This window comes from Eleginops maclovinus, chromosome 17 (assembly GCF_036324505.1).
Source record: "Eleginops maclovinus isolate JMC-PN-2008 ecotype Puerto Natales chromosome 17, JC_Emac_rtc_rv5, whole genome shotgun sequence".
Lineage (NCBI taxonomy): Eukaryota > Metazoa > Chordata > Actinopteri > Perciformes > Eleginopidae > Eleginops > Eleginops maclovinus.
Genome location: NC_086365.1, coordinates 1,992,546 through 2,015,620, shown reverse-complemented (window position 1 = coordinate 2,015,620; position 23,075 = coordinate 1,992,546). Strand labels below are relative to the sequence as shown.

The 23,075-nt window shown below is 41.5% G+C and overlaps 1 protein-coding gene across 2 annotated transcripts; it reads right to left on the bottom strand.

The window, feature by feature from the left end:
• Nucleotides 1-555: 555 nt before the first annotated feature.
• On the bottom strand, nucleotides 556-22,753 carry zgc:113263 (uncharacterized protein LOC503753 homolog). 2 transcript variants are annotated; one of them, XM_063905111.1, is made up of 24 exons: nucleotides 22,455-22,753; nucleotides 20,944-21,146; nucleotides 18,672-18,776; nucleotides 18,369-18,464; nucleotides 14,281-14,391; nucleotides 12,643-12,766; nucleotides 12,106-12,541; nucleotides 11,374-11,441; nucleotides 11,061-11,298; nucleotides 10,738-10,916; nucleotides 9,667-9,886; nucleotides 9,432-9,580; nucleotides 9,217-9,308; nucleotides 8,257-8,414; nucleotides 6,944-7,089; nucleotides 6,414-6,666; nucleotides 6,224-6,339; nucleotides 5,920-6,151; nucleotides 5,017-5,156; nucleotides 4,683-4,932; nucleotides 4,001-4,119; nucleotides 3,072-3,324; nucleotides 2,851-2,957; nucleotides 556-1,407 (listed from the first exon to the last, which is right to left on the bottom strand). In XM_063905111.1, exons 1-24 carry the CDS (start codon nucleotides 22,480-22,482, stop codon nucleotides 1,400-1,402), a joined length of 3,831 nt encoding a protein of 1,276 aa, XP_063761181.1. In that variant the 5' UTR covers nucleotides 22,483-22,753; the 3' UTR covers nucleotides 556-1,399. The 2 variants fall into 2 exon arrangements, with proteins under 2 accessions (XP_063761181.1, XP_063761182.1); XM_063905112.1 differs by having other exon boundaries at nucleotides 5,017-5,153.
• Between the last annotated feature and the right edge of the window lie 322 nt (nucleotides 22,754-23,075).

Below are 23,075 nucleotides of genomic sequence, written 5' to 3'. Positions count from 1 at the left end.
GTGTTTTGTATCATGTTTTTCTGTGTGCGAGAAACTACCTCTGGAGGGAACACAGGGATTTTACCCTTTGCAGACCATTTACATGCACTAAACGTTATATTACACATTACAGGAGCGGGGAAAAGCTGAATAGGATCCCTTTAAATTGCATTTTATACTTGTACAGTTTGAAGATTTCATTTTATAAATGATTTGATTTGTTCCTGCAAATGTCTTTTTGATTGATGACATGTAAGCTATTGAAAAAATCCAAGTTTTAATTTCAAACAGGTACTGTCTGAAGGAATATTCAAACATATGTTTATGCAAGAGTAGAATGTCATTTTGCGATGTGACATATATAAATATACTCTATTAAGTTTGCCTCAAAAATGTAGAGGTATACTGTAAACGTGCTTTATAGTACTTACTGTATGTACGACGTGACACATATAGATGTGACACTCACCTCCTTGTTGCATTTATTAATTTGAAGATTATTACTTTGTTTCCATAATGATATTAGTGTACATTCCCAATCTTAGGCAATCAAAAATGAAAACACAAAAACAAATCTTTAAAAAAAATTCAAGTTCTTTTTATTGGTTTGACAAAACCTTGACACGTTTGTGGAAAAATGTTCTTCATTAAAGTTTAAAAAGTAACATATTTGAAATAGTAAACTTTTGAAATACAAAGTTAAACAATAATTTAAATAAATAATTTAAATGGTAGACAAGATCAACTCATACCGTGTAAAAAATGAAAACAGGATGAGCTTCATGAGTTCAACATTTACAGCGCAGATTGCAAAACTGTAAACAATGGCACGGACAGAAGAGAGACCTGAATTAAGAGCAAAAAGCAGATGTGGTTACAGTAAAAGACGCCTTGGTTTTTTTCTTTTTGTCTGTGCTTTCATACACTCAGTTTATTTCAAGTACAAAATACCTATATACTAGCAATAAAACAACTCTGGAGGAGCGTGACTCCCACCAGGTCAAGATCACAGATTCATTTTTGTCCCTTGAGCCCTGAGCTTCTGGTGTGAGTGTCATGGCTCTGTTGTAAATAATATAAAGACACTCTGGTGGAGGGACGGAAACACACACACACACACACACACACACACACGAACACACACACACATGAACACACACATGAACACACACACACACACACACACACACACACACACACACACACACACACACACACACACACACACACACACACACACACACACACACACACACACACACACACACACACAGCCTGTGTGCACGAAGAATGTAACAGTATTTGAAGTGTGTACCCAGGCAAATGGCACAGCACCGGCTTCTGCTCCAGTGTGCTCTTCACTGCTGGGAGGTCCTCACTCTGCAGCTGCTGGTTCCTCAGCCTCACACTTCCGACAGTTTCAGGTCTCTGGACAGGAAAAAGTGAACCATTAAATATTCAATTGTGAATATGACGTAGCTACTGTCCATGGTTAGCTGTTTGTAAAGCAAATGGCAGTGAGTTTGATAATGAGGAAAGTGAATTTCAGATCAGATTAATTAGTTATAGGTAGAACTAAATTAGCGCTAGCAGCCAGTTAGCTTAGCATAAAAACAGGGGTAATAGCAAACCCACCTACAGTAGTAAATATAATAATATAATAACTTTATTTATAATGCACTTTTTAAAAGTCACAAAGTGCTTTACATGGATTAAGAACAGGCGTTCAAAATTTCTCACCCAATAAAATATACAGCGTATCAACACTAGCAGCAGTAATACAAACACCTCTATAGAATTGTATATAATACAAAGCTGTGTATTGTTTAGCAATATTTAATTTATTGCTTTTCATTTTGTCTTTTACACTGAACATCTGTCCTAATTTGAAATATGCTCTGATGTAACAACTGTATAAACACAATAAACAAGGTATTAAAAAAAAGGTGCTTTATATATTATATATGCTTCATCCGTACAAACACTCAATTAAAACAAAAAGCCATAACTGACTGTAAAACCACGACGTGACACTTTGACTCTATTTGTGTGGATTAGGAAATTGAGATATAACATGTTAATCAGTGAGCTTTAAAGGTCCCCTATTATACTCTCTCAACAATATAGTATAGGTCTCTGATTGGCTGAAACACCAAACAGATCATTGTAGCACCCCATAATCCCCTCTGTTTCAGCCCTGTTCCTAAAGTGCTGATTCTGTGGCTTTAAATGCTAATGAGCAGCTGCAGGCCACACCCCTCTGTGACGTGATTGGTTTAGAAAAGCACAATGGTGCTTTAGGAATAAATCCAGGTGATAAGGTGGGCGGGGGTTACCTTGGTTTGTTATTGGCCAATGGTTGCACAACCCAAAAAAACATTGTGACATCACAAAGTGACCAAATCTGATCAGCTGATTTTCAAACAGGTTTTTATAGAGATGGATCTGGACAAAAAGAGAGGGGGTCTTTGTTCCTAAACCTTTCTGAGTGTCTGAACAGAGATTTATGGATAAAAGACATAAATGATAACTGATTAAACCTCTTCAGAGTCAGTGTGACATGATAGACAGGAAGTTTATAATGTAAATACATAATAATTCATGTTACAAGACAGAGACTAACAATCATATCCCACTGGTATTTATTTATTTTATATTTCATTCCATTATTATTATTTTCTTGAATCAGTGCTGTGTTTATTGACTTCTGTTGTGAGTTTTTATCAATTATTAATTTTTCTTTTTTGTTTCTGGTTTGAGAAGCACTTTATTTTGCCTTTTATGTATGAATGGTGCTATATAAAAAAAGTTTGATTGATTGATGGGTTTTCCTTTAAATTATCAGGTTAATAAAGCCAGCTGACTCCTTACCTACATCCTCGGCTGCATCCTCGGTCAGGGGGTCAGAGTTCGATACATACTTGCTTCCAAATATCTGCACCAGCTGCTCAAAGAACTTGCACTCCTGTTTCTCCCCTCTGGAAACAGAAACAGAATGTGTTGTGATCAGGAGAAGGACAGTGATCCACATTGGATCAGATGTTGTGGGTATTCAGAGTGGAGATGTTTGGACCGGCAGCATGAACACTTACTTCCTGCCCTCTAGGAAGTGTCTGAAGTTGGCCCTCAGCCTCTTTATTCTGGTCTGACACTGTTCGGGGGTGCGCATGTACCCCTGGCTGACCATGACCTCAGAGATCTGGATGAAGATGTGTTTGTTCTTGGTGCAGCCCTTCAGGTTCTCCTGCACCTCCTCGCTGCCCCACAGGTCCAGCAGTGCCTCTGTCTCCCCATCGCTCCAGGGCAGCTTGGAGCTGTCGGGCACCCACTGAGTCCCTGAGGCAGCTGACAGAGCACAAGACTCAGAAATAAACACTAAATCCTCATCCAGTACAGTTCAGCTTCATTACAGTCCAGTGTTTAAACTCACATATATACTTAATCAGTAGCAAAATGTGCATTATATGGCATTTAAAATAGTAAAAACATTAGATTTAGAGAGAGATTAGCTCACTTTCATTCATTCATTCATTCATCTTGTTTAATTTACAGGAATGACGATGAAAAACAGTCAACTGCCTACACCTAAATACAACAAATAGTGTACTGTTAAAAAACACAGAGGACTAAAACCATAAGTAATGATCAGAAAAGTATCCTTTAATTCATTGCTTCTACAATCAAAGATAAGATAAGATAAGAATGACTGTATTAATCCCAAACTGGGACATTTTTGTGCCGCAGCAGCATAAAACAATACAAGGCATAGAAAATAATACTTAATGAATTAATAAACAATTCTAAAGTGTAGACATCTCAAAGAAGGAATGAGATCAAAATAAAAATAAACTGGCATTAGAGAAAAAATATATATACAGTTGACTATGAAGATAAATAATCTGTAAACTGTCAGACAAGTAAACACTATTGAAATTAATCACATATAAAGCAGGGTATTATAAACATAATAATGCAATGAATTTTCATTCAATTTCAATTTAATATTTGGGTGTAGTTCCACCTTTCTTTTGAGCGCAGTCCTCCGGATCCTCTGTGAACTGCGTGTCTGCGGCGGAGTCATCCACTGTCAGCTCCCTCCGGAAGATTCCATCCATCTCACTGAAGAATTTATAATCCTCTCTGAATTCAGAGGAAAAGAAGATCCAGTTTTTCCAAATTCCAAACTGAGAGAGCACATTTTGACACCAGTACTGCTCATCACATGAGCCTCTCCTCTGGATTCTCAGGGAAAACAAAAAACTCTTTTATTTTTTACTAAGAAGTGTCTAAATATTTCAGCCAAAAGGTCTGAAATCTTATGAAATTCACTTTAACTTTAAGTAATGAATTCACACACTGGGGGGCCAAACAAATTAACAACCAAAAATATAAATAAAACAGACAATAATATAAATGTGAGACAGTTGTGAAAAAATTAAGAATTCAACATATCTAGTTTTATCTTATCGAGTTTCTTTTTAGTGAAATACATTGAGATTTGAGTAAGTAATTAGCACTGCCTTTCTCGAGGTTCAAAGTGGTAACAAAGTTTGCCATCTTGGCACGATTGAATCTGTTTCGTGATTGGTTAGAGAGTTAATTAACAAACCAATTAACCTGTTGATGCTGGCTATTAATGACATTACTAATAAAATGAATTTGAAATGGGTTTAGAAGAGAAAAAGGGTTTTGTAAATACTGACTTCTCATGCAGGAAGCCATATTTAAGGCGCTTAATGCGGGTGTAGCACTGCTCTGAGGTCCGTATGAATCCTCCGTCGCCCATCTTCTCAGAGATGTAGTCGAACACGTGGCGGTTCTTCAGACAACCCCTCAGGGTGAGCTGGACATTGTCTTCCCCCCAGATCTCCAGCAGGGTGCGGGTCTCCTGATCCGACCAGGGCGTCTTCCTGCTCAGGTCGGCCAGGAGGTGGCTGGAGGACGGCTGCTCAACTGAGAGGAAGAACAGATTATTATTGGGTTTTCAGCTCTGAACTGATGTAGTATCTGCACCGACACAATGATATCTGAACCCACCCATGTCAGAGTCATTGTCCGTAAGAGGTTGTGAGGTGGGGTCAGCAGCAGCACTGTCCACATCAGCACTCACAGAGTCCTCACCGAGCACCGGAGCCAGGAGGTGGAAGTACCGGAACACCGTGGTGCGTCCCCCACTTCTGGAAAGAGTCAATCATGAAGGGTCAAATTGGTGGTCTTAAAGAGGACATATAATACTCAGGTTCAATTCATATTTATATTTAGTGTCTCTCCTGGGACATGTCTCCATGCTTTAATGTTCAGAAAGCTCTTTATTTTTCTCAATCTGCCTGTGCTGCAGCACCTCTTTTCACCCTCTGTCTGAAACCAGAGCCCAGTCTGCTCTGATTGGTTAGCTGGCCAACTGTTTTGTGATGGGTCAACCACTTAAAGATGTCCGGGCCCATAGCCCATCACGTACAATGTATATTTAACAAATTGTACGGTGTCCTTGGGTGTCATGAAAGGCGCCTAAAACAAAATGTATTATTATTATTTATTATGTGTTGGAGCGCTAGCCAATATAAGCAAGGATTTTAGCCTTTGCAGACCATTTACATGCAGTAAAGTCTAAATATCAACCTGCAGGAGAGGGAAAACCACAAAAAGCTTTAGGTACGTACTTATCTGACCACGATTATTATTCAATCCGCAGTATATAATGGTTTTAACTTTTAACACATCGATTTTTCTTTCTGAATAAACACGTATTGATTAACAGAGAAAGCACTTGGCAGATAAAACAATAATGTTAATACCCATTAGCATGAACAAAAAGCTCTATAACACCGAGAAGGAACACTGCGAAAACATAATGGGGCCATTTTCCTGACAAATAATGAAGTCTTTTGATTTTATTTCAAAACTAAAGTGTCTGACAAAGCATCACTCAGCTAAGCTCACCTCCAGCTGTTGCAGTAGCGCCTGTAATTCTTCTTCAACCTCTTGATCCGCGAGTGGCACTGCTCTGCCGTCCTTGGGTATCCCGCTGCGGTCATTCTTTCCGATATGTCAGCGAATATGTGCCCGTTACGGACGCAGGTCTTCAGGCCGTGCTGCAAGTCGTCTGCGGCCCACACCTCGATGAGAGCGACCGTCTCCTGCTCCGTCCACGCTGTGTTCCCTCCATCTGTGCCTATCAGGAGAGGGCCGTTAGGAAGACTGGATGTCGCTGTGTGTGATGCTGTGTGGATGGACGGCGATGTACCTGGATCCTGGTCCGCTTGTTCTTCTCTTTCGTCATACTCATCAACAGAAACTGCCTCCTGCCCGAGGATTTGTTCCAGCTGTGGGTAGAACCTATAATCTATTTTTCTTCCACACCTGTAAAGAGTGAACATGAACCATTAGAGTCGTGCTGGATAATATTTGCAAGCAGATGAAGTGACTGATCTTACTTCTTCTTGTCGTAGCACTGTCGGAAGTTGTTCCTCAGGGACTTGACTTTCCAGCGGCACTGGTCCGAGCTCTTCGAGTAGCCGAGATCACGCATTCTCTCCGAAATGTCGGCGTAGACATGTCCGTTGTGGACGAATCCCCTCAGCGCTCTCTGAACGTCTTCGTCGCCCCAGATCTCGATCAGCGCCAGTGTCTCCTCGTCGGACCACAAGCTAGGGGGTGCTTTTTCTGTCGACATACTTGCTTCTCCGTCTGTCAGCAGAAACAGGTGAAGACAATGGATTGTTTTTGTGAAGCATATACTGTAGTGGTTGATATGAAAAGCTAGCAGCGCCTTTACAGTTCTGAAACAACCTCATAAGAGCAACAGCGCTAAAAGACTAAAATCAAGCTAGTCTGAATGTGAGCATACATACTAGCATTCTTTTTTATTTACATTTTAAACAATAGATGTATCCATAAGAGGGTCATCTTCAGTAATGCTGCCCTGATAACCCTGGCAGATAGTTAAATCGGGAGCATTTCTCACCTGTTTCAGTCACCGATTCCCCATTTGAGTCCTCGGATATTTCTATGGAGTCCGTTACCACAGTGGAGGACGTGGACGGCTGCTTCTCCAGGATTTGTTCCAGCAGATCATAAAACTTAAAGTCGATTTTGTCCGTCCCAGACAAGCTGCAGGCAGGAGAGGAGGTTGTTGCAACACATCAGTACAGACCAGGAAGTTAATTTCACACATGGCAATTCAAAAACATGTAGACTTGACGCAGATTTTTGTAGCCCGTGATGATAAAGAGCAGGGAGAAGAACATCTCATTTTACCTGCCCATTATCAAAATAAAATAAAATAAAAATCAATAGCTTGTTAGTCACAGCTGCTTGCAAATACTGACATGAAACCAAAAACACAATCAAAAGACAACACAACAATAAAGGTATACTTAAAGGTATCTATGTTTCTCCTCCTCTGAAATTAAACTAACTTGTCTTGTATAGTATATATAAATATTCATTCTTTTTTGTTTTATGCACAACTAAAGAAGTATGTCATTTTCATTTAATCTTTAAGTTTTAACAGCATTGACTGAATATACAGTGCTTTTTTGTGTTGTCAGAGATGTTCTCACCGCTTTCTTTTGTAGTGTCAATAAAAGTTTCAAATGATTCATTAACAAGTCCCTCCTGTGTAGTTCTTGGCTGACCCCTCACCTTTCTCATGATCTTTGATCTTGGAGCCCCAGAGCGAGGGCGATTGATGGTCATTTTGAGCTTCTTCCATTTTCTAATAATCAAACCAGTTGTCTCTCTCTCTCACCAAGCTGCTTGCTGGTGGTCTTGTCTTCTATTCCAGTCTTGTGCTGGTCTACAATCTGGTCCCTGATGTCCTTAGACATTAGTTCCACCATGATCACAGACCTGTCTCTGGTCTTGCCCTCGGTGTAGAGGTTGTAATCTGATTTATTGACTGTGGACAGGTGTCTTTTATCCAGGTAATGAGTTGACATCAGGAGTACTTTCTTAAAGCAAGAGGACTTACTTAACCGCTCCGTGGGAGCCAGAATCCTTACTGGTGGCAACGGGATCAAATACTTATTTCACACAATGAAACGCAAATCAATTTATATCTTTTCTAATGCAAATTTCTGTCTCTCACTTTTAAAATAAAACTACCAAGTATAGACTTTTAATTTCTTTGTAAGTGGGCAAACTAACAAAATCGGCAGGGGATCAAATACTTATTTCCTTCACTGTATATGTGTTGCCCCCCAAATCAATGAACAATACAAAATGCGCATTGACTTGTGGTCAAGCAGATATTTGGCTGTAATGTGCGTCATTCACCTCATGGTCTCCTGACACTGCCTGTAGTTAGCCTTCAGCCTCTTGATCCTGGTGTGGCACTGGCCTGCACTGCGGGAGTAGCCGTTAGCCGCCAGTTTCTCAGATATTTCTGTGAAAATGTGACCGTTGTGTGGGTAGCGCCTCATGCTCTGCTGGACCTAAATGTAAAAGATTTATGGTAAACAGAGTTGAACATTGAATTGTCCGAGAGTGACTGGCAATCCATGCGGAAAATCCAAAATACTTCAACTAGCTCGAAAAGATGGAGGGAATTTGGGTGGAAAACTCAAATTAGTTTTTTGATTACTCCACACATTAAAAATAAACAACTGGGTAGACGGCAGTTTTGTTGCAGACAATGTGGACAGTTAAACCCCAAACACTCTCATATCTTCTGGTCATGAGTGAAAAGCATTTTGGGTCAGGGTTTCTCAGACTCTGGAAGAGATTTTAAGTTATAAGATTCTCTTTGAGCCCAGGATTATGTACCTGGGTTTGATTCTGGATGGTACAATAAGAAAGGAAGGTGTCTATCTGTGTAAGATCCTGATGCTCGCAGATAAAAAGGCCATCACAAGGAACTCGGTTAAAAAGAGACCGTCCTGGAGTGGGTCAGTGGCTGGACATTGTGGAGGAAATGAATAATATGGAGAGTCTTACCTACCGTCTAAGGTCTAAAGTGGAGCTCTGTACAACGATGGGAGAAATGGACTGTATACAAAGACAAAGCTGTAAATGTGCAATAGTTTAGTCCCCTGTTCTGTTTTCTTTCTTTTCTTTTTTCATTTATATGTATGTGTGTGTTATGTTATTCTTGAAAACAACAATAAGTGAAAGTTTGAAATAAAAAAAGCACCCTCCGGATGTCTGAACTGCTGCCCATATCTATGATATATCTTAATAAAATGGCAATACAGGATTTTCAGGCATAACTATGTTCATAATATTCCTTCTGGTTACCTGTGGGTCTCCCCAGATCTCCAGAAGGATGATGGTCTCTTTGTCCGACCAGGGGACTTTCCTCCTGTCCTCCTGAACGCCCACAGCAGACTCTGAATAAGATACCATAAAATCATTAAAAGTTATCAACGTGATGACAATCCACCAACAAAATGTTTTATTTATTGTCCAAATATGTTTTATTTTTTGTGTTGCTGCAGAATTTGACAGTTTACCGATATCCTGCTGGGACAATGAGGGGAAGTCGTCCTGCTCAGGATCTCCTGGTGTTTCCTCCTGCTGCGGCACTGAGGGGAAGTCCTTCACTAGAATGCTCCCCAGTTCATTGTAGAACTTGCAGGGAACTGGCTCCTGTCCTTTCAGGCTACGTCAAAGGAGAAGATGAGATTAATACTGTAGCTCAACACATATCACAGGCTCCTCCATCCCTCTCTCAGTGAGTGCACATACTTGCTCTGGTAGCATTGCCTGAAATTAGCTTTCAGCCTCTTCAGCCTCCGTTGGCACTGCTCGGGTGTCCGGGAGAAGCCCTGGGCGGCCATCTTGTTGGATATGGTGGAGAACATGTGTCCGGTCCTGTGCGCCCCTCTCAGCTGCTGCATCTGCTCCTCACCCCACACCGTGATGACGGCCAGCGTCTCAGAGTCCGTCCACGGAACGCTTCTTGTGCCTTTAACAAAAATATATAAATTACGCTGTTTGTCAAGTCAAATAATGAACAGGAATTTGTCATTTTAATACAACCCATGCTTTATTATTGGTGACGTGTTCAATACTTATTTTACCCGCTGTATAGGGACACAATAACAGATGCTGCTCTTATTTTTAAATTTTAATCATATAACCTGAGCTACAGCTGCAACAATTATTGATTATTGAAATAGTGATAGAGGAACTTTAAGTAATTTCTTAAACAGAAAAGCCATGTTCTCTGGTTGCAGCTTTTTCAATGTCAGGATTTGTCATATATGGTAGCAGGGATTAGTCTAAACCACGTGCGCCCTCAAACCAAAATGCAGATTTTTTTTCCCCCGTCAAATGTTAAAGGAATGCCAGAAAACAATATTTCTGTTGGTTAAAAATGGAAGAATGAGTCCAGAAATCTGAAGATGGTGTCAGATGTCTGGTCAGACGGTAGAGACAGCTGTTTTTACGGAGAATAAATAGGGGATGGTGGGTCTGCCGGTGGACGCTTGGCAGGCAGCAGGCTTACATTGAAACTGAGATTTCTGAATTACATCCTTTCATTTACTCTCCTTTTTTTTAAAGAGGACAGTAAAAGAAACGGGAACTCTGGATTTATTTGTTGTTTGAGGTGCAATATGAACAAACTATTACTTTCCGCTTTGCTCTGACGCAGTATTTTCACCGGAAAGTGGGCGGGGCCTGATTTTAGCCGAAAGTGACGTTAGCGCCCTCATACTGTATATTTCTATAAAAACCCATGTGATAGTAAAGCGATAATTCATTCAAAGTATTTTTCATTATTTTTCTCTTCAACCTCTTGCAACCCCTTTGTACCTATCTCCGGTTGGTTCGTATGACCCAGGAATTGCAGGTCCTCATCGCCGTCTCGGGACTCTTCTTCATCGAGGACCTCTTCCACATCATAGGTTACCTCAGGAACAACCGAGGGGACTGAGGAGCCGAGGACCCGCTTCAACTGCTCGTAAAACTTATTCTCCAGCTTGGAGCTCCCTCTAGTGTCAGAAAAGGGAGAAAGGCAACATGGATTAACAACTTTTTCCTCTTCAAGAATTACAGCCACGGTCAAGATCATCTAAGGAGGAGTTCAGTTATCTGCAGACTGCAATGACTGGACAGAAAGTGGATTAAACACTAACCTGCGGAAGCTTTTCTTCAGTCTTTTAATCCTGGTCTGACACTGTTCCACCGTTCTTAAGTACCCTCTCTCGGCTATCTTCTGAGCGATCTGCGTAAAAATGTGGCGGTTTTTGGAGCAGCCCTTTAAAGCCCGCTGCACAGAGTCCTTCCCCCAGATGTCCAGCAGGTTGAGCGTCTCCTCGTCCGACCAGGGAACCTTTGTGTCCGTCACAGCTGGGAGAGAATCTTCCTGGGAGTCTAAAAACGGGAAGAGTTAGAGTCAAAGGCTGACACACTAAAGAAGACACTAATCCAAACACTAACTGATCCAACCTGTGTATTTTCCCCATATGGAGATCAGAGGAGATTCATCCAAATTCTCGCCGTCCACTGAAGAATTTCTGCACGAAAAACACAAAAACGACAGATTTACTTTTTTTGTAATGCACAGTGATTCCTTTCAATGAGTGGTTTAAAAATAATTCAGTTCTGAGCCTATTTAGGAATATTTGTGCCATGAAAAGAGATGGAAACATGGAGTTTTAAACTTTGGTTACACCAGTGGTTCCCAAATTTCTTCTTAATTGTACAAACCTTACATTTTCTATGCTAATAATATCAACACACAAAGGTCCAACTATAATTGTATATTTTTGTATGGATAGAACATTTTAAAATTATAACAAAGAGCAACCAATGTTTGTTTACAACTTCCTCTGCGTCCCAATAGGGGATCCCCCCCCCCCACGTTGGGAACCACTGGATTACAGATAGTTTTTTATTAGATTATAATGATAAAAAGCACACCTGAGCAGAAGACATTAAACTAAAATGGAATAATGTTTACCATGTTCATGCCCGTCAAGCTAAGATTAGCTCATTAGCTCTTAGCATTAGCTGAGGCTAGTGGGAATATCACTATGTTTGCTGGTTTAAAACCAACGGATTTGACATTATTTGATCTAATGTTGTTGCTAAATGAAAAGTGGAAACCTTTAAAGCCATGAAATGTTAAGTAAAGACTGTGTGTTTAAAAAATGAACCAAACATTAGTAGTGATCTCACAGGAAAGCCTCTGCCAGCTGTTTGGTGGGAATGTCCCCGCCTCCGCCTCCGCTCAGCTTCCTCTTCCTGAGAACCCGCCCTCCTCTCAAGCTTTGGCTGTTGTCATTGGCTGCTTGGTCTGTGACCGCTGTCTCACCGGACACGGTGAGGTCTATGGTGTCAGCGCCGACAGAGTTCTGCAGCTTCCTGTCCTGAGAAAGGCTCGCTTCTCTGACCTGCCGTGTGTCCTTCAGGCTTTGTCTCACTGTCTCAGAGCTTCTCCTGCTCGCCCTCTCCAGGCTGCTCGTGTTCAAGAGAGCATCGAAGCGTCCTTCGTTCTCGGAGAAGTTTAAATCTTTGTGAGCAGGCGAGCAAGATGTGCTCATGACATGTTTGGAGCCAGGAGGCAGAGACAGGGAGGAGAGGATGCAGTCATCCATCGGTAATAATCTGGGATCTAATAGAAAGAAACGTTCATTAGATCCCAGCCAGGTTCAAATCACACACCATGAAAAGGCTTGGGTTTAAGAAAATAAACAATGTCTGGCTGTTCCTCACCTTTCTCTCCAAAATGCCCGAGGTCTCTGTGGTGTTCAAGTACAGCCTTCATGTCTTCCGGCGGGAAAAAGGATTGTAAACAGTCGTCTAGGAAGGACGGAGAGTCTCCGAGCAAAGCTGCCAACTGAGGGGAGAGATCAAGTTTCAGGCTTTAGCAATCCTGCATTCATCTATCCTCACACTGCCAGACTCACACTGATTTCCAGAGAATGAGCTCTTTTAGTTTCAGGTTATGAAACTGCTCTTAATCTGACTTTGTTTAACATCCACAGCTCGGCACAGAGGAGTGAGCAGCCCGCTGGGACACTGTGTTGCACCTGAACCCTGTTATCCCCCCCCCCCCCTGTATCTGTCTCTGGGTCAGTGGTGCACACGGGTGAGTCTCTGCTGGGAAAAACAAGCAATTGCGTTTGGAATAATGCCAGAGCTTTCTCCTGGTGATACACTCGTCTGGGCTGCGTTTGGTTTATTCTGATGGATGAGGTAGAGCAAGTAGTACAGGGTGCAGTCCTCCCCCAGGGGCTGAGGACGTCCCCAGGTAGAGCTGCAGATGCCAGGTAACACAACATGGATATAACCTGAGTCCAAATGAGACCTGTTACATAAGCAGAGTGTAAGCAGCGATGTGGCTATTAAAATCCTAGCACCACCGGGTCATTAAATCAGTTTGTACGCAGCATATCTCATGCCAATTCAGCCATTAGTGAATGAGATATGTTGTGGCATTCAGATAAATAAATAGTGGGGTAACTGAGACATTTGTCTTATCAATAGTTGGTTCAAGAATGTAACTCAAATGACTTCTAATTGAATTATTATTGTGTATTACATGGCTTTGTCAAATCCTTGATCCTGGTTGGTTAATTATGGCATTCTACGTTCTGTTATTTCTAAATAGCAGACTGCTGATGTGGACACAGTACTTACCATAGACTCTGGAAGAGGTCATAAATTCAAAAGTGTTGAAGTATTGATTTCTTTAGTGCTAGCTTAGTTAAAAATGATTAATGAGGTCTTAGGGTTACCCTATGGGTGTCAGTTTCGCAAAAATGAACTGCTTGCTGTACATTATCCATCAGGTCATTGGTTAATAAAGAGGGTGGTGAAAGCTGCTCAGCACATCACCAGGACGGAGCTGCCATCCATGAAGGACCTCTTCTCCCAGCGGCTCAGGAAGAAAGCCCACAGCATTATCAAAGACCCCCATCACCCCAGCAACAAACTGTTCTGTCTACTGCCGTCTGGCAGGCTTTACCGCAGCATCAGAACCAAAACCACCAGACGCAGAGACAGTTTCATCCCACAGGCCATAAGACTGATAAACACCTGAGCTCTGTTAGGTGCCTCCATAAGCATTCATCTGTTGTCATCTTACAATTTATTTATCTAAGTAGTTATCTCTTGTATATATCATATTCCATTTAGTGTATATAGATTTCTTCTTGCACTTGCACTATGTTATCTCTATTCTGTTATTTCTTCCATTATTTGTATTGGTTTTATGTCTGATATATATTCATGTTGCATTGTTGGAAGAGCCTGGGACCTTTTCATTTCCATATCTACAATGTAGCTACTGTGCATATAACAATAAAATATTGAAAAGAAGAAGAAGTTAGGGTTAAAGAAACATGGCACCTGTGTGAAGTCTGGAACTGGCAGCAGCTCCTCCAGTCTGGATACAAACTCCCACACCAGCATCTCAAGTGCAGCATCGTACTTAGAGCCGAAGTAGACAGGGAAGATTTCCTGCAGATGAGAGGGAAAGACATTTAAGGGTTGTTTTTGGGACTGGCATCACCTGAAGAGATATCCAGGAGGACACTATCTGAAATAACAGTGAGTTGTTTTCCTTGGTTCTGAATCTATGAAATGCAATCAAGTCAACCTGGGTGTTAGGGAGTTTTTGGCTTAGGTAGTTAAACTTTGACACAGTTCATCATTTTCTCCTTCCTCTGTCTCTATTCCCATGGCATAAGTCTTTCGGCCTAGGGGTGCTGTAATCTCCCTTAAGGGGGTGCAGCTTGGGCGCTTTGTTGATGCCAGTCTATGATCGAGCAGAAGCTACCATGAGATAGCTATTGTTCAGGGACGTCTAGAAGCCCTTCTTATCTGGAACGTTGGTTACCTGGCGCACATTCTTTTGCCATGTACGACAGCTTTAGTTAGATTCAGGGTCCATATTTGTTTAGTCTCGCTGATGAGGAATGTTGATTGTACACTCTGAACTGGTTAAAACCTCGGACTGTAGTAGAGATCTTCAGAATTGGTCGGGCAACCGCTCTGTCACTTCGTGGCTGCAGCACATGTCTTGTGAATTCTCCAGCAGTTAACGTCACAATAAACCTTCAGTGTTTGCCATCGAAGCTCCAGCTCTCCCCGTGTCTCTCTAAGTTTCCTCTCCATTGCTCACACTGAGTATACATGGAAGTTCTTGTCTGTGTAAGTGTTGTTTTAATTTGTACTTTTCAGAATATTTATTAAGTTTACCATTTACAGGTATACAGTGGGGCAAAAAAGTATTTAGTCAGCCACCAATTGTGCAAGTTCTCCCATTTAAAAAGATGAGAGATGCCTGTAATTTTCATCATAGGTACACTTCAACTATGAGAGACAGAATGGGGGAAACAGTCCAGGAAATCACATTGTAGGATTTTTAATGAATTAATTGGTAAATTCCTCTGTAAAATAAGTATTTGGTCACCTACAAACAAGCAAGATTTCTGGCTCTCACAGACCTGTAACTTCTTCTTTAAGAGGCTCCTCTGTCCTCCACTCGTTACCTGTATTAATGGCACCTTTTTGAACTCGTTATCAGTATAAAAGACACCTGTCCACAACCTCAAACAGTCATACTCCAAACTCCACTATGGCCAAGACCAAAGAGCTGTCAAAGGAGACCAGAGACAACATTGTAGACCTGCACCAGGCTGGGAAAACTGAATCTGCAATAGGTAAGCAGCTTGGTGTGAAGAAATCAACTGTGGGAGCAATTATTAGAAAATGGAAGACATACAAGACCACTGCTAATCTCCCTCGATCTGGGGCTCCACGTAAGATCTCACCCCATGGGGTCAAAATGATCACAAGAACGGTGAGCAAAAATCCCAGAACCACACGGGGGGACCTAGTGAATGACCTGCAGAGAGCTGGGACCAAAATAACAGAGGCTTCCATCAGTAACACACTACGCCGCCAGGGACTTAAATCCTGCAGTTCCAGATGTGTCCCCCTGCTTAAGCCAGTACATGTCCAGGCCCGTCTGAAGTTTGTTAGAGGGCATTTGGATGATCCAGAAGAGGATTGGGAGAATGTCATATGGTCAGATGAAACCAAAATAGAACTTTTTGGTAAAAACTCAACTCGTCGTGTTTGGAGGAGAAAGAATGCAGAGTTGCATCCAAAGAACACCATACCTACTGTGAAGCATGGGGTGGAAACATCATGCTTTGGGGCTGTTTTTCTGCAAAGGGACCAGGACAACTGATCCGTGTAAAGGAAAGAAGGAATGGGGCCATGTATCGTGAGATTTTGAGTGAAAACCTCCTTCCATCAGCAAGGGCACTGAAGATGAAGCGTGGCTGGGTCTTTCAGCATGACAGTGATCCCAAACACACCGCCAGGGCAACGAAGGAGTGGCTTCGTAAGAAGCATTTCAAGGTCCTGGAGTGGCCTAGCCAGTCTCCAGATCTCAACCCCATAGAAAATCTTTGGAGGGAGTTGAAAGTCTGTGTTGCCCAGTGACAGCCCCAAAACATCACTGCTTTAGAGGAGATCTGCATGGAGGAATGGGCCAAAATACCAGCAACAGTGTGTGAAAACCTTGTGAAGACTTACAGAAAACGTTTGACCTCTGTCATTGCCAACAAAGGGTATATAACAAAGTATTGAGATGAACTTTTGTTATTGACCAAATACTTATTTTCCACAATCATTTGAAATAAATTCTTTGAAAATCCTACAATGTGATTTCCTGGATTTTTCTCATTCTGTCTCTCATAGTTGAAGTGTACCTATGATAAAAATTACAGGCCTCTCTCATCTTTTTAAATGGGAGAACTTGCACAATTGGTGGCTGACTAAATACTTTTTTGCCCCACTGTATATTTGTATGTGGAAAAAGAAATGTGCACTGGAGAAGCAAGACTTTAGGTACATTTTTTGGACCAGGTTGTTAAAAATGAGATATTCAAAATAACTTTTTCTCTTCGCCTACAAATGAATAGATTTGGTGAGAATGGGTTTGTCTGACAGACACGGCCACACTTTATAGAGCTAACAATGAGCTGACTCATGACCACCGAGAGAGAAGGTTGCTTGGTCTCCTAACCAGTGTTGGGAGTAACAAAAGTAACACGTCACTGTAATCACATTACATGTGTCTGTAATGCAGTAATGTAACGAGTTACTGTGGATAAAAGCAGTTATCACATTATAGTTACTCAGCACAAAATGATCTTGTTACTTAAAGGTCTTCAATTATCTGCAAACGTCCCTTATGGATGGCGCTACACTCACAGTTCATGGATGAGGAGATGGAGCAGAACGAGTCTCAGAGCAGAGTAAACAGGTCTGTTGCATGAAACATCAAGGAGGAAACGTTTGAAGCTATCTGGACCAGAGTTCTGATGAGCTAAAGCAAACATGATGTTCAAAGAGCAGGAACAGAGGTCTGTGTGCATTACTGTCCTGATTAGATTAAGGGTTGGTGCTGATCTGATGAGGTTCAACTTTATATTTTTATTTGTCATTTGATTTATGCTGCATCGCAGGTGAAGTTACGGAGTAGTTCTCAAGTAAAGTAACTCGTAGTGTAATACTGTATTACTTCCAGCAGTGAGTAATTTAGTAAAATAAGGCCTTACTTTTTTAAAAGTAACTACTGTAGTAATCGTGCCGTGAGGGAATGCTGTTTGTAGGTTTTCCAGGTGTGTATGTATGTATATATACACATATGTATATATTTTTATTCCTTGGGATTGTGAGAAACAGCATTTTGATCTGTATTTCACACACAGAAGATTGACAATAAAGTGGAATATTGTAATGCATTATTTTTTTTGAGTAACTAACCCAACACTGTTCCTGCTGGATTGTCCCACACTATATTAAAGGTGCCATAGAATAGAAAACTGTATTCACCTTGGCATAGTTGAACAAAGAGAGTTCGGTACATTGAACTGACATACCGTGAACCTCAAACACCATCTTTTCCTCCTTCACGTGCAAATCATGAATATGCATATCACAGCGGTAAAACGGGCGAATTACAACAATCCCTGTCTGTTACGTCACACACAGTAGTCCAGCCCCAACATTTGCATACACCAGCTGCTGGAAACGCTAACACTTAGCACTCCCTAACGTTGCTCTCCAATCTCTGACCAACTGGCTGTTCTTCAAATTCATCGGTTTCCTCCTCCGATAAAGGCTCAAACATGTAAGGTCGGATGCCAATAGCCCCCATGGTTCATCTCTCACAGTTTCGCAAACTTCACTTACTTCTCTGGGCTCTGAGGCAGCCATGGATGCTCCTTGTAAACCAGCCAATCAGAGCAGAGCTGGTCATAATTATTTAAATGAGCCCCCAAATAAGGCAATTCAGCTAGACATCAGATAACATTTAAAACACCAGATAGATGCATTCTATGGCACCTTTAATGTACACCTCTGTCACTAAACACCCCTCTGTTAATGTGTACAGGTCATGAAAACTGCTGTCTCACCTGGAAAAAATATGTTCTCTCCGACGGATCCTCCAGTAATGAATGCACCAACTCCACAAAGTTGACCTCCGATTCCTCCACCTGGTTGATGGTTACCTGTCACACACACCAATATGACCACAGGGAGGCTCAATCACACACCTCCACTATATTCACATCAAATCCCCAAACCCAACGGTGAGCTCTTGACATTAAAGGCAGGTTTTAGCAGGTTTAATGTCATGACCGTGAATCCATCCTAAGTGACCCTTAAACACACCAGAGAGAAAACAGATGTTTGTGTTCCAGCTACAGTTTACTTACATGGTGATCCTTGGCAGTGCTGACAGGGGCTTTGATTCTGTCCAGATGGGGCTGAATGTTCTGCATGTCCACCGGGTGCTCCCCCCGACACATCTCCAGAACCAGCTGAGTACGCACGCACACACACACACACACACACACACACACACACACACACACACACACACACACACACACACACACACACACACACACACACACACACACACACACACACACACACACACACACACACACACACACAACATCAGTCATGATTTGTAAACGTTCTTGTGAAACACTTGACTCGAGCCAATGGAGAACTTAAGTTTTATCTGTGCTCTCTTTTTCCATATTGTACACGGTAAAATATATTTGGTTTGTTCTAAGCCGAGATGTGTGAGGTATTTATAGATGGTGGTCGGCAGGATTCAGTTCGGAGAAAAACACATGAGTTAGAGCTTATTTAAGATTCTTTAAGGTGTACGCTTTGTGTTTCTTTGCTCTCCTTAATGCTGTCAGACTCCTTTCCCCAAAACATATTCTTTTCTACAGCTGTCTCAATTCCTTAGTATGTTTTTTCCCACTCAGACTTTCTGGAGTTTTTTCAGACAATAAACAAACAAGCAACATCTGCACAGTACAGAACAACAACATTGTATCCAGACAGCATGTGATCTATACTTTTAAGAAAGAAAATTCCTGCTTTTTCCTTTAGAGGCTATAAGCTTATGGCTCAAGGACTAACCCTTTCACTTTTTCCCAATATGGAACCTTTTTCTGGACTGTATTGGAGATGAGGGGGCCCAGGCCCTCCGAAGTGGTCTAACAAGCCTTTATGTAATTGTTGTCATCTGTATATTCCTTCTACTGTAGTATTATTAGTATTATTATTATTATTATTACTTTTCTTTTTTTTCCTTTGACCTAATTTATTCATTCAAACTGTTTCATTATTTGATCGCATGTGTGGAGAATGTGTTCTGTTTTTGGAATAAGAGGAAAAGGGGGTACATATTGCTATCATGCTCCTTAATTTTGTTACCCAGTGAAAATTCAATAAATACATATAAAAAAATGTTCTTAAAGAAAGTCAATTCCTGTGGACACACAAAGGATCTTTTTTTTCCTCACCAATAATCACAACGCTCACAAAGTTAGTATAACTAGCCCCTTCTAATAGAAATTGAGTATATCTACCACCGTACCTAAATATATTTAACAATTTAGAACATCTCACAGTGTATAAATATTTTCTAATACTTAATGAAAAGGGCCTTCTCTCCATCGAATGAACTTCTTTAAAGATTTCAATGCAATGGTCTACTGTAGGAGGTTTCTAACCAACATTGCTTGTCTTAATGTCTTTTATTTTTGTAAAGCACTTTGAATTGTCTTGTGTTGAAAGGTGCTATATAAATAAACTTGCCTTGCCTTGCCTTACTGCTACAGCGAGTATTTTCAGAAGGTACCTTTTACTTCCTGTTTTTTCTTCTGGTAGGTCGCACATTTAAAGATGCTACATGTGAGAGACGGATCTGTAACCCCAGCATATGTTGCATGATACTCCAAATTTCTATTTAATTGTTAGTAAGCTTTAAAGAGAGATTGAATGACGGCTATAGATCGCTGTTGGAGACAGCTGTCTGACAGCAATGTAAAACAGTAAAATAAAATCGAAATACTTTGAACACTTAAACTTAAATGTCCTTTGCCTCAAAAAAACATGTTGTGCTGCCTGTGTCCACAGCAGTACATGGCTTTACTCTGTGCTGGCACACCTGTCTGTTTCTCCAGACTCAAGAGATCCAGACTATCCCTTTAACCTGTTTACAAATGTTAAATGTTTTTATTTGCAGCTCCTTCCTTCCTGAAGGGCTCAGGCTGTACAGCCACCACGGCCCGGGTAGACCCCCACTCCAACAGACTATAATATAATTCACCACTCCTGTAGATATAAGAACTGAAGAAACCTGTACGTTACCTGCTCTTTCAATACTTTTTTATGCTCACTTACATCAAAATAACGCTACTTAGTTTTTTACCATGGTGTACTTTTTTTCTGATTTGTTTATATTCTTAATAATATGTGACAAATATTTTACATAATATGCCAGTCTACTCTTTTTCCTTTTATATGTTGTTTCTGTTCCTTGCTGCTGGATGCTGTACATTTCCTCACACAGTATAAAGCTTTCCTGATTCTGGAACTTGTTTACAAAAAACAACTATCTAAATCGAGTAGGTACAGCCTCCCCCTCAGTGTGTGTTTTGCACAGTGCTTGTTACTGACCCTGGCCCTGAGGCCCAGGATGAGCTGAGCCCTCTGACTGTAGCTCATCAGCTCTGGGACCAGTTCTGTCACCATGGTAACAAACTCCTCCAGCATCCCATAGCGGTCCACATGTCCCTGCTGCACTATTTGCCACACTGCGGCTGACAGGAGCTGCAAGGGCGGGGCTAGGAGGCGTAGATAGTGGGCTGGGAGACCATGTCCTGGGGGGGAGAACAGAGAAACAGAGATGTTATCAACACTTCATCCAACCGGCATTTCAAACTCCTCTGATTCAGCCTGGTATGACACGCCTGACTTAGAGGAAATGCTGCTAGCGTCCTGGTGCCAGAGACCACAGCACACCTTCAGAGGTCTGGTGGAGTCCAGGCCTTGACGGGTCAGGGGGTTTTGGCCTCAAAAGGGGGACCTACACAATATTAGGCTGGTGGTCATAATGGTATTGCTGATCGGTGTATAATGAGGATTATTAGGCATTGTCCGACTACAGTGAGTGTTTACAATGTTGGACAACAGGAGTAAACACACACAGCCAACCCCCAGTAAGCAGGTAAACATGAAACACCTTGATTGGTTGCATTACACTTTCATGGTAAATATTCTTTATCTAAATACAAAGGATTTGGCTAAATATATCTATGACCTATTGATTTACACACAGGATCAACTGCTATTTATTTTATATTACAATTTCTCAAATGGTTTATTGATCTGCTGGAGAAGAGTGTGAGATAAGAAGCCACTACTGGAACAGAAATGGTGCAATAATATATATATGTATATATTCTGATTTACAGAATTTCATCTAGAATGCCCACTCCTGCTAGTGAAGAAAATAGTTCAGCTGTGATAAACACAACTAAATAAACATGTTATTAGCATAAAGGATGGTGGCTACATGATGCAGGTGCTCTAACATGCATTAATACATGTTCAGATTTGGGCTATGATTATGTAGCATGGGAAAAAGGAAACACACTCTTCTGTTGGCAAAAAAGAGATAGAGGCAGTTTGAAGCTCAATTTTGTTATTCAAACAAGTGCAAAACAGCACTGGCAGTTTTCTCTACTACAGTGCATATAATTCAACAGCATACTGTGTCAACAACACCCTGCTGACCCTATGCATGCTGGCAGAGAGCACACTATGCATGAGTGGATTTGATTTATATTGGAAAAGTGGTTGCTGGAATACCGACAGGACAGGGTGCCCTCAGGTGCCCTGACAACAGCATCCACCAGGCTGTAAACAAACCCATACCCGCCGAGCAGCCATTGCATTTGTGATAAAGGACGCTTTGGAGGAACTAGGATACTGTTGCGATCAGTACTGAGGCTACTCCAGGGGATCAGCGAGTCCCCGGTGGCGTGATGCACATAAGCCAGCACAGATTGCACATCGTGGATCAAGTGAGCCTGTACCGGAACACTACAGTGTGTACAGAATTATTTTGAGGTCAGAGTACGACTGATAACAGAGATCAATACAACGCGGGTTTTCATTGCACGCACCTCGGTCAGATCCCCGTTTTATTTCCATTTAGCAGCTGACAGGAAAAACACGAGCAGACGTCCCCCTCGGGCTGTAGCGAGCAGGAAAAATATTAGAAAACCGAATCAAGAGTAGGCCCTGATGTCTCATTCAGAGAGCATCCTTCAGATATCACCCACTAACAGAAAGGCGAGCAGTTTGTCAGGAAGCATTGACCCGCTCCTGTCTTTAATGTGGCTTCAGGAGAGGAGACAGAACAAAGGTTTCTGGTCTCATCCGCCTCAGTCCAGATCACGGCAAGCCCTCTTTCCTGGTTGGCTGAGGAAGACCGGATCTGCCAAGCGATCCGGACTTCCTGTTTTACAACACCAGAGGGCGCCAAAGCTCCGCCCAGTGGAATGACGGGTGGACGTACTGTATAGCTCTTAAAGTACCACTATTTAAAAACACTTTGTCACAAGACCCTGCCTTAAAAGATTACAATTACATTATTCTAAAAATGTTTGATCTATGTGATTACAGAGATAAAGAAATAATTCATAATGTGTTACAACATTCCCTGGTTGTTAGTATAGCAACAGAACAGTTGCGGGCCTCTACAGTGTCAACCTGTGTGAAGATGATCTTATCTCTGTATACTG

What these genes read in the sequence shown, in the direction of transcription:
- zgc:113263 (XM_063905111.1), bottom strand. Translation starts at nt 22,482, where the DNA reads ATGGAAATAAAACGGGGATCTGACCGAG. An exon ending in AGGCAATGCTACCAGAGCAA is followed by an intron (nt 9,581 to 9,666) that starts GTATGTGCACTC and finishes CCTTTGACGTAG; the next exon opens with CCTGAAAGGACAGGAGCCAG. An exon ending in GGAATCGGTGACTGAAACAG is followed by an intron (nt 6,667 to 6,943) that starts GTGAGAAATGCT and finishes TTCTGCTGACAG; the next exon opens with ACGGAGAAGCAAGTATGTCG.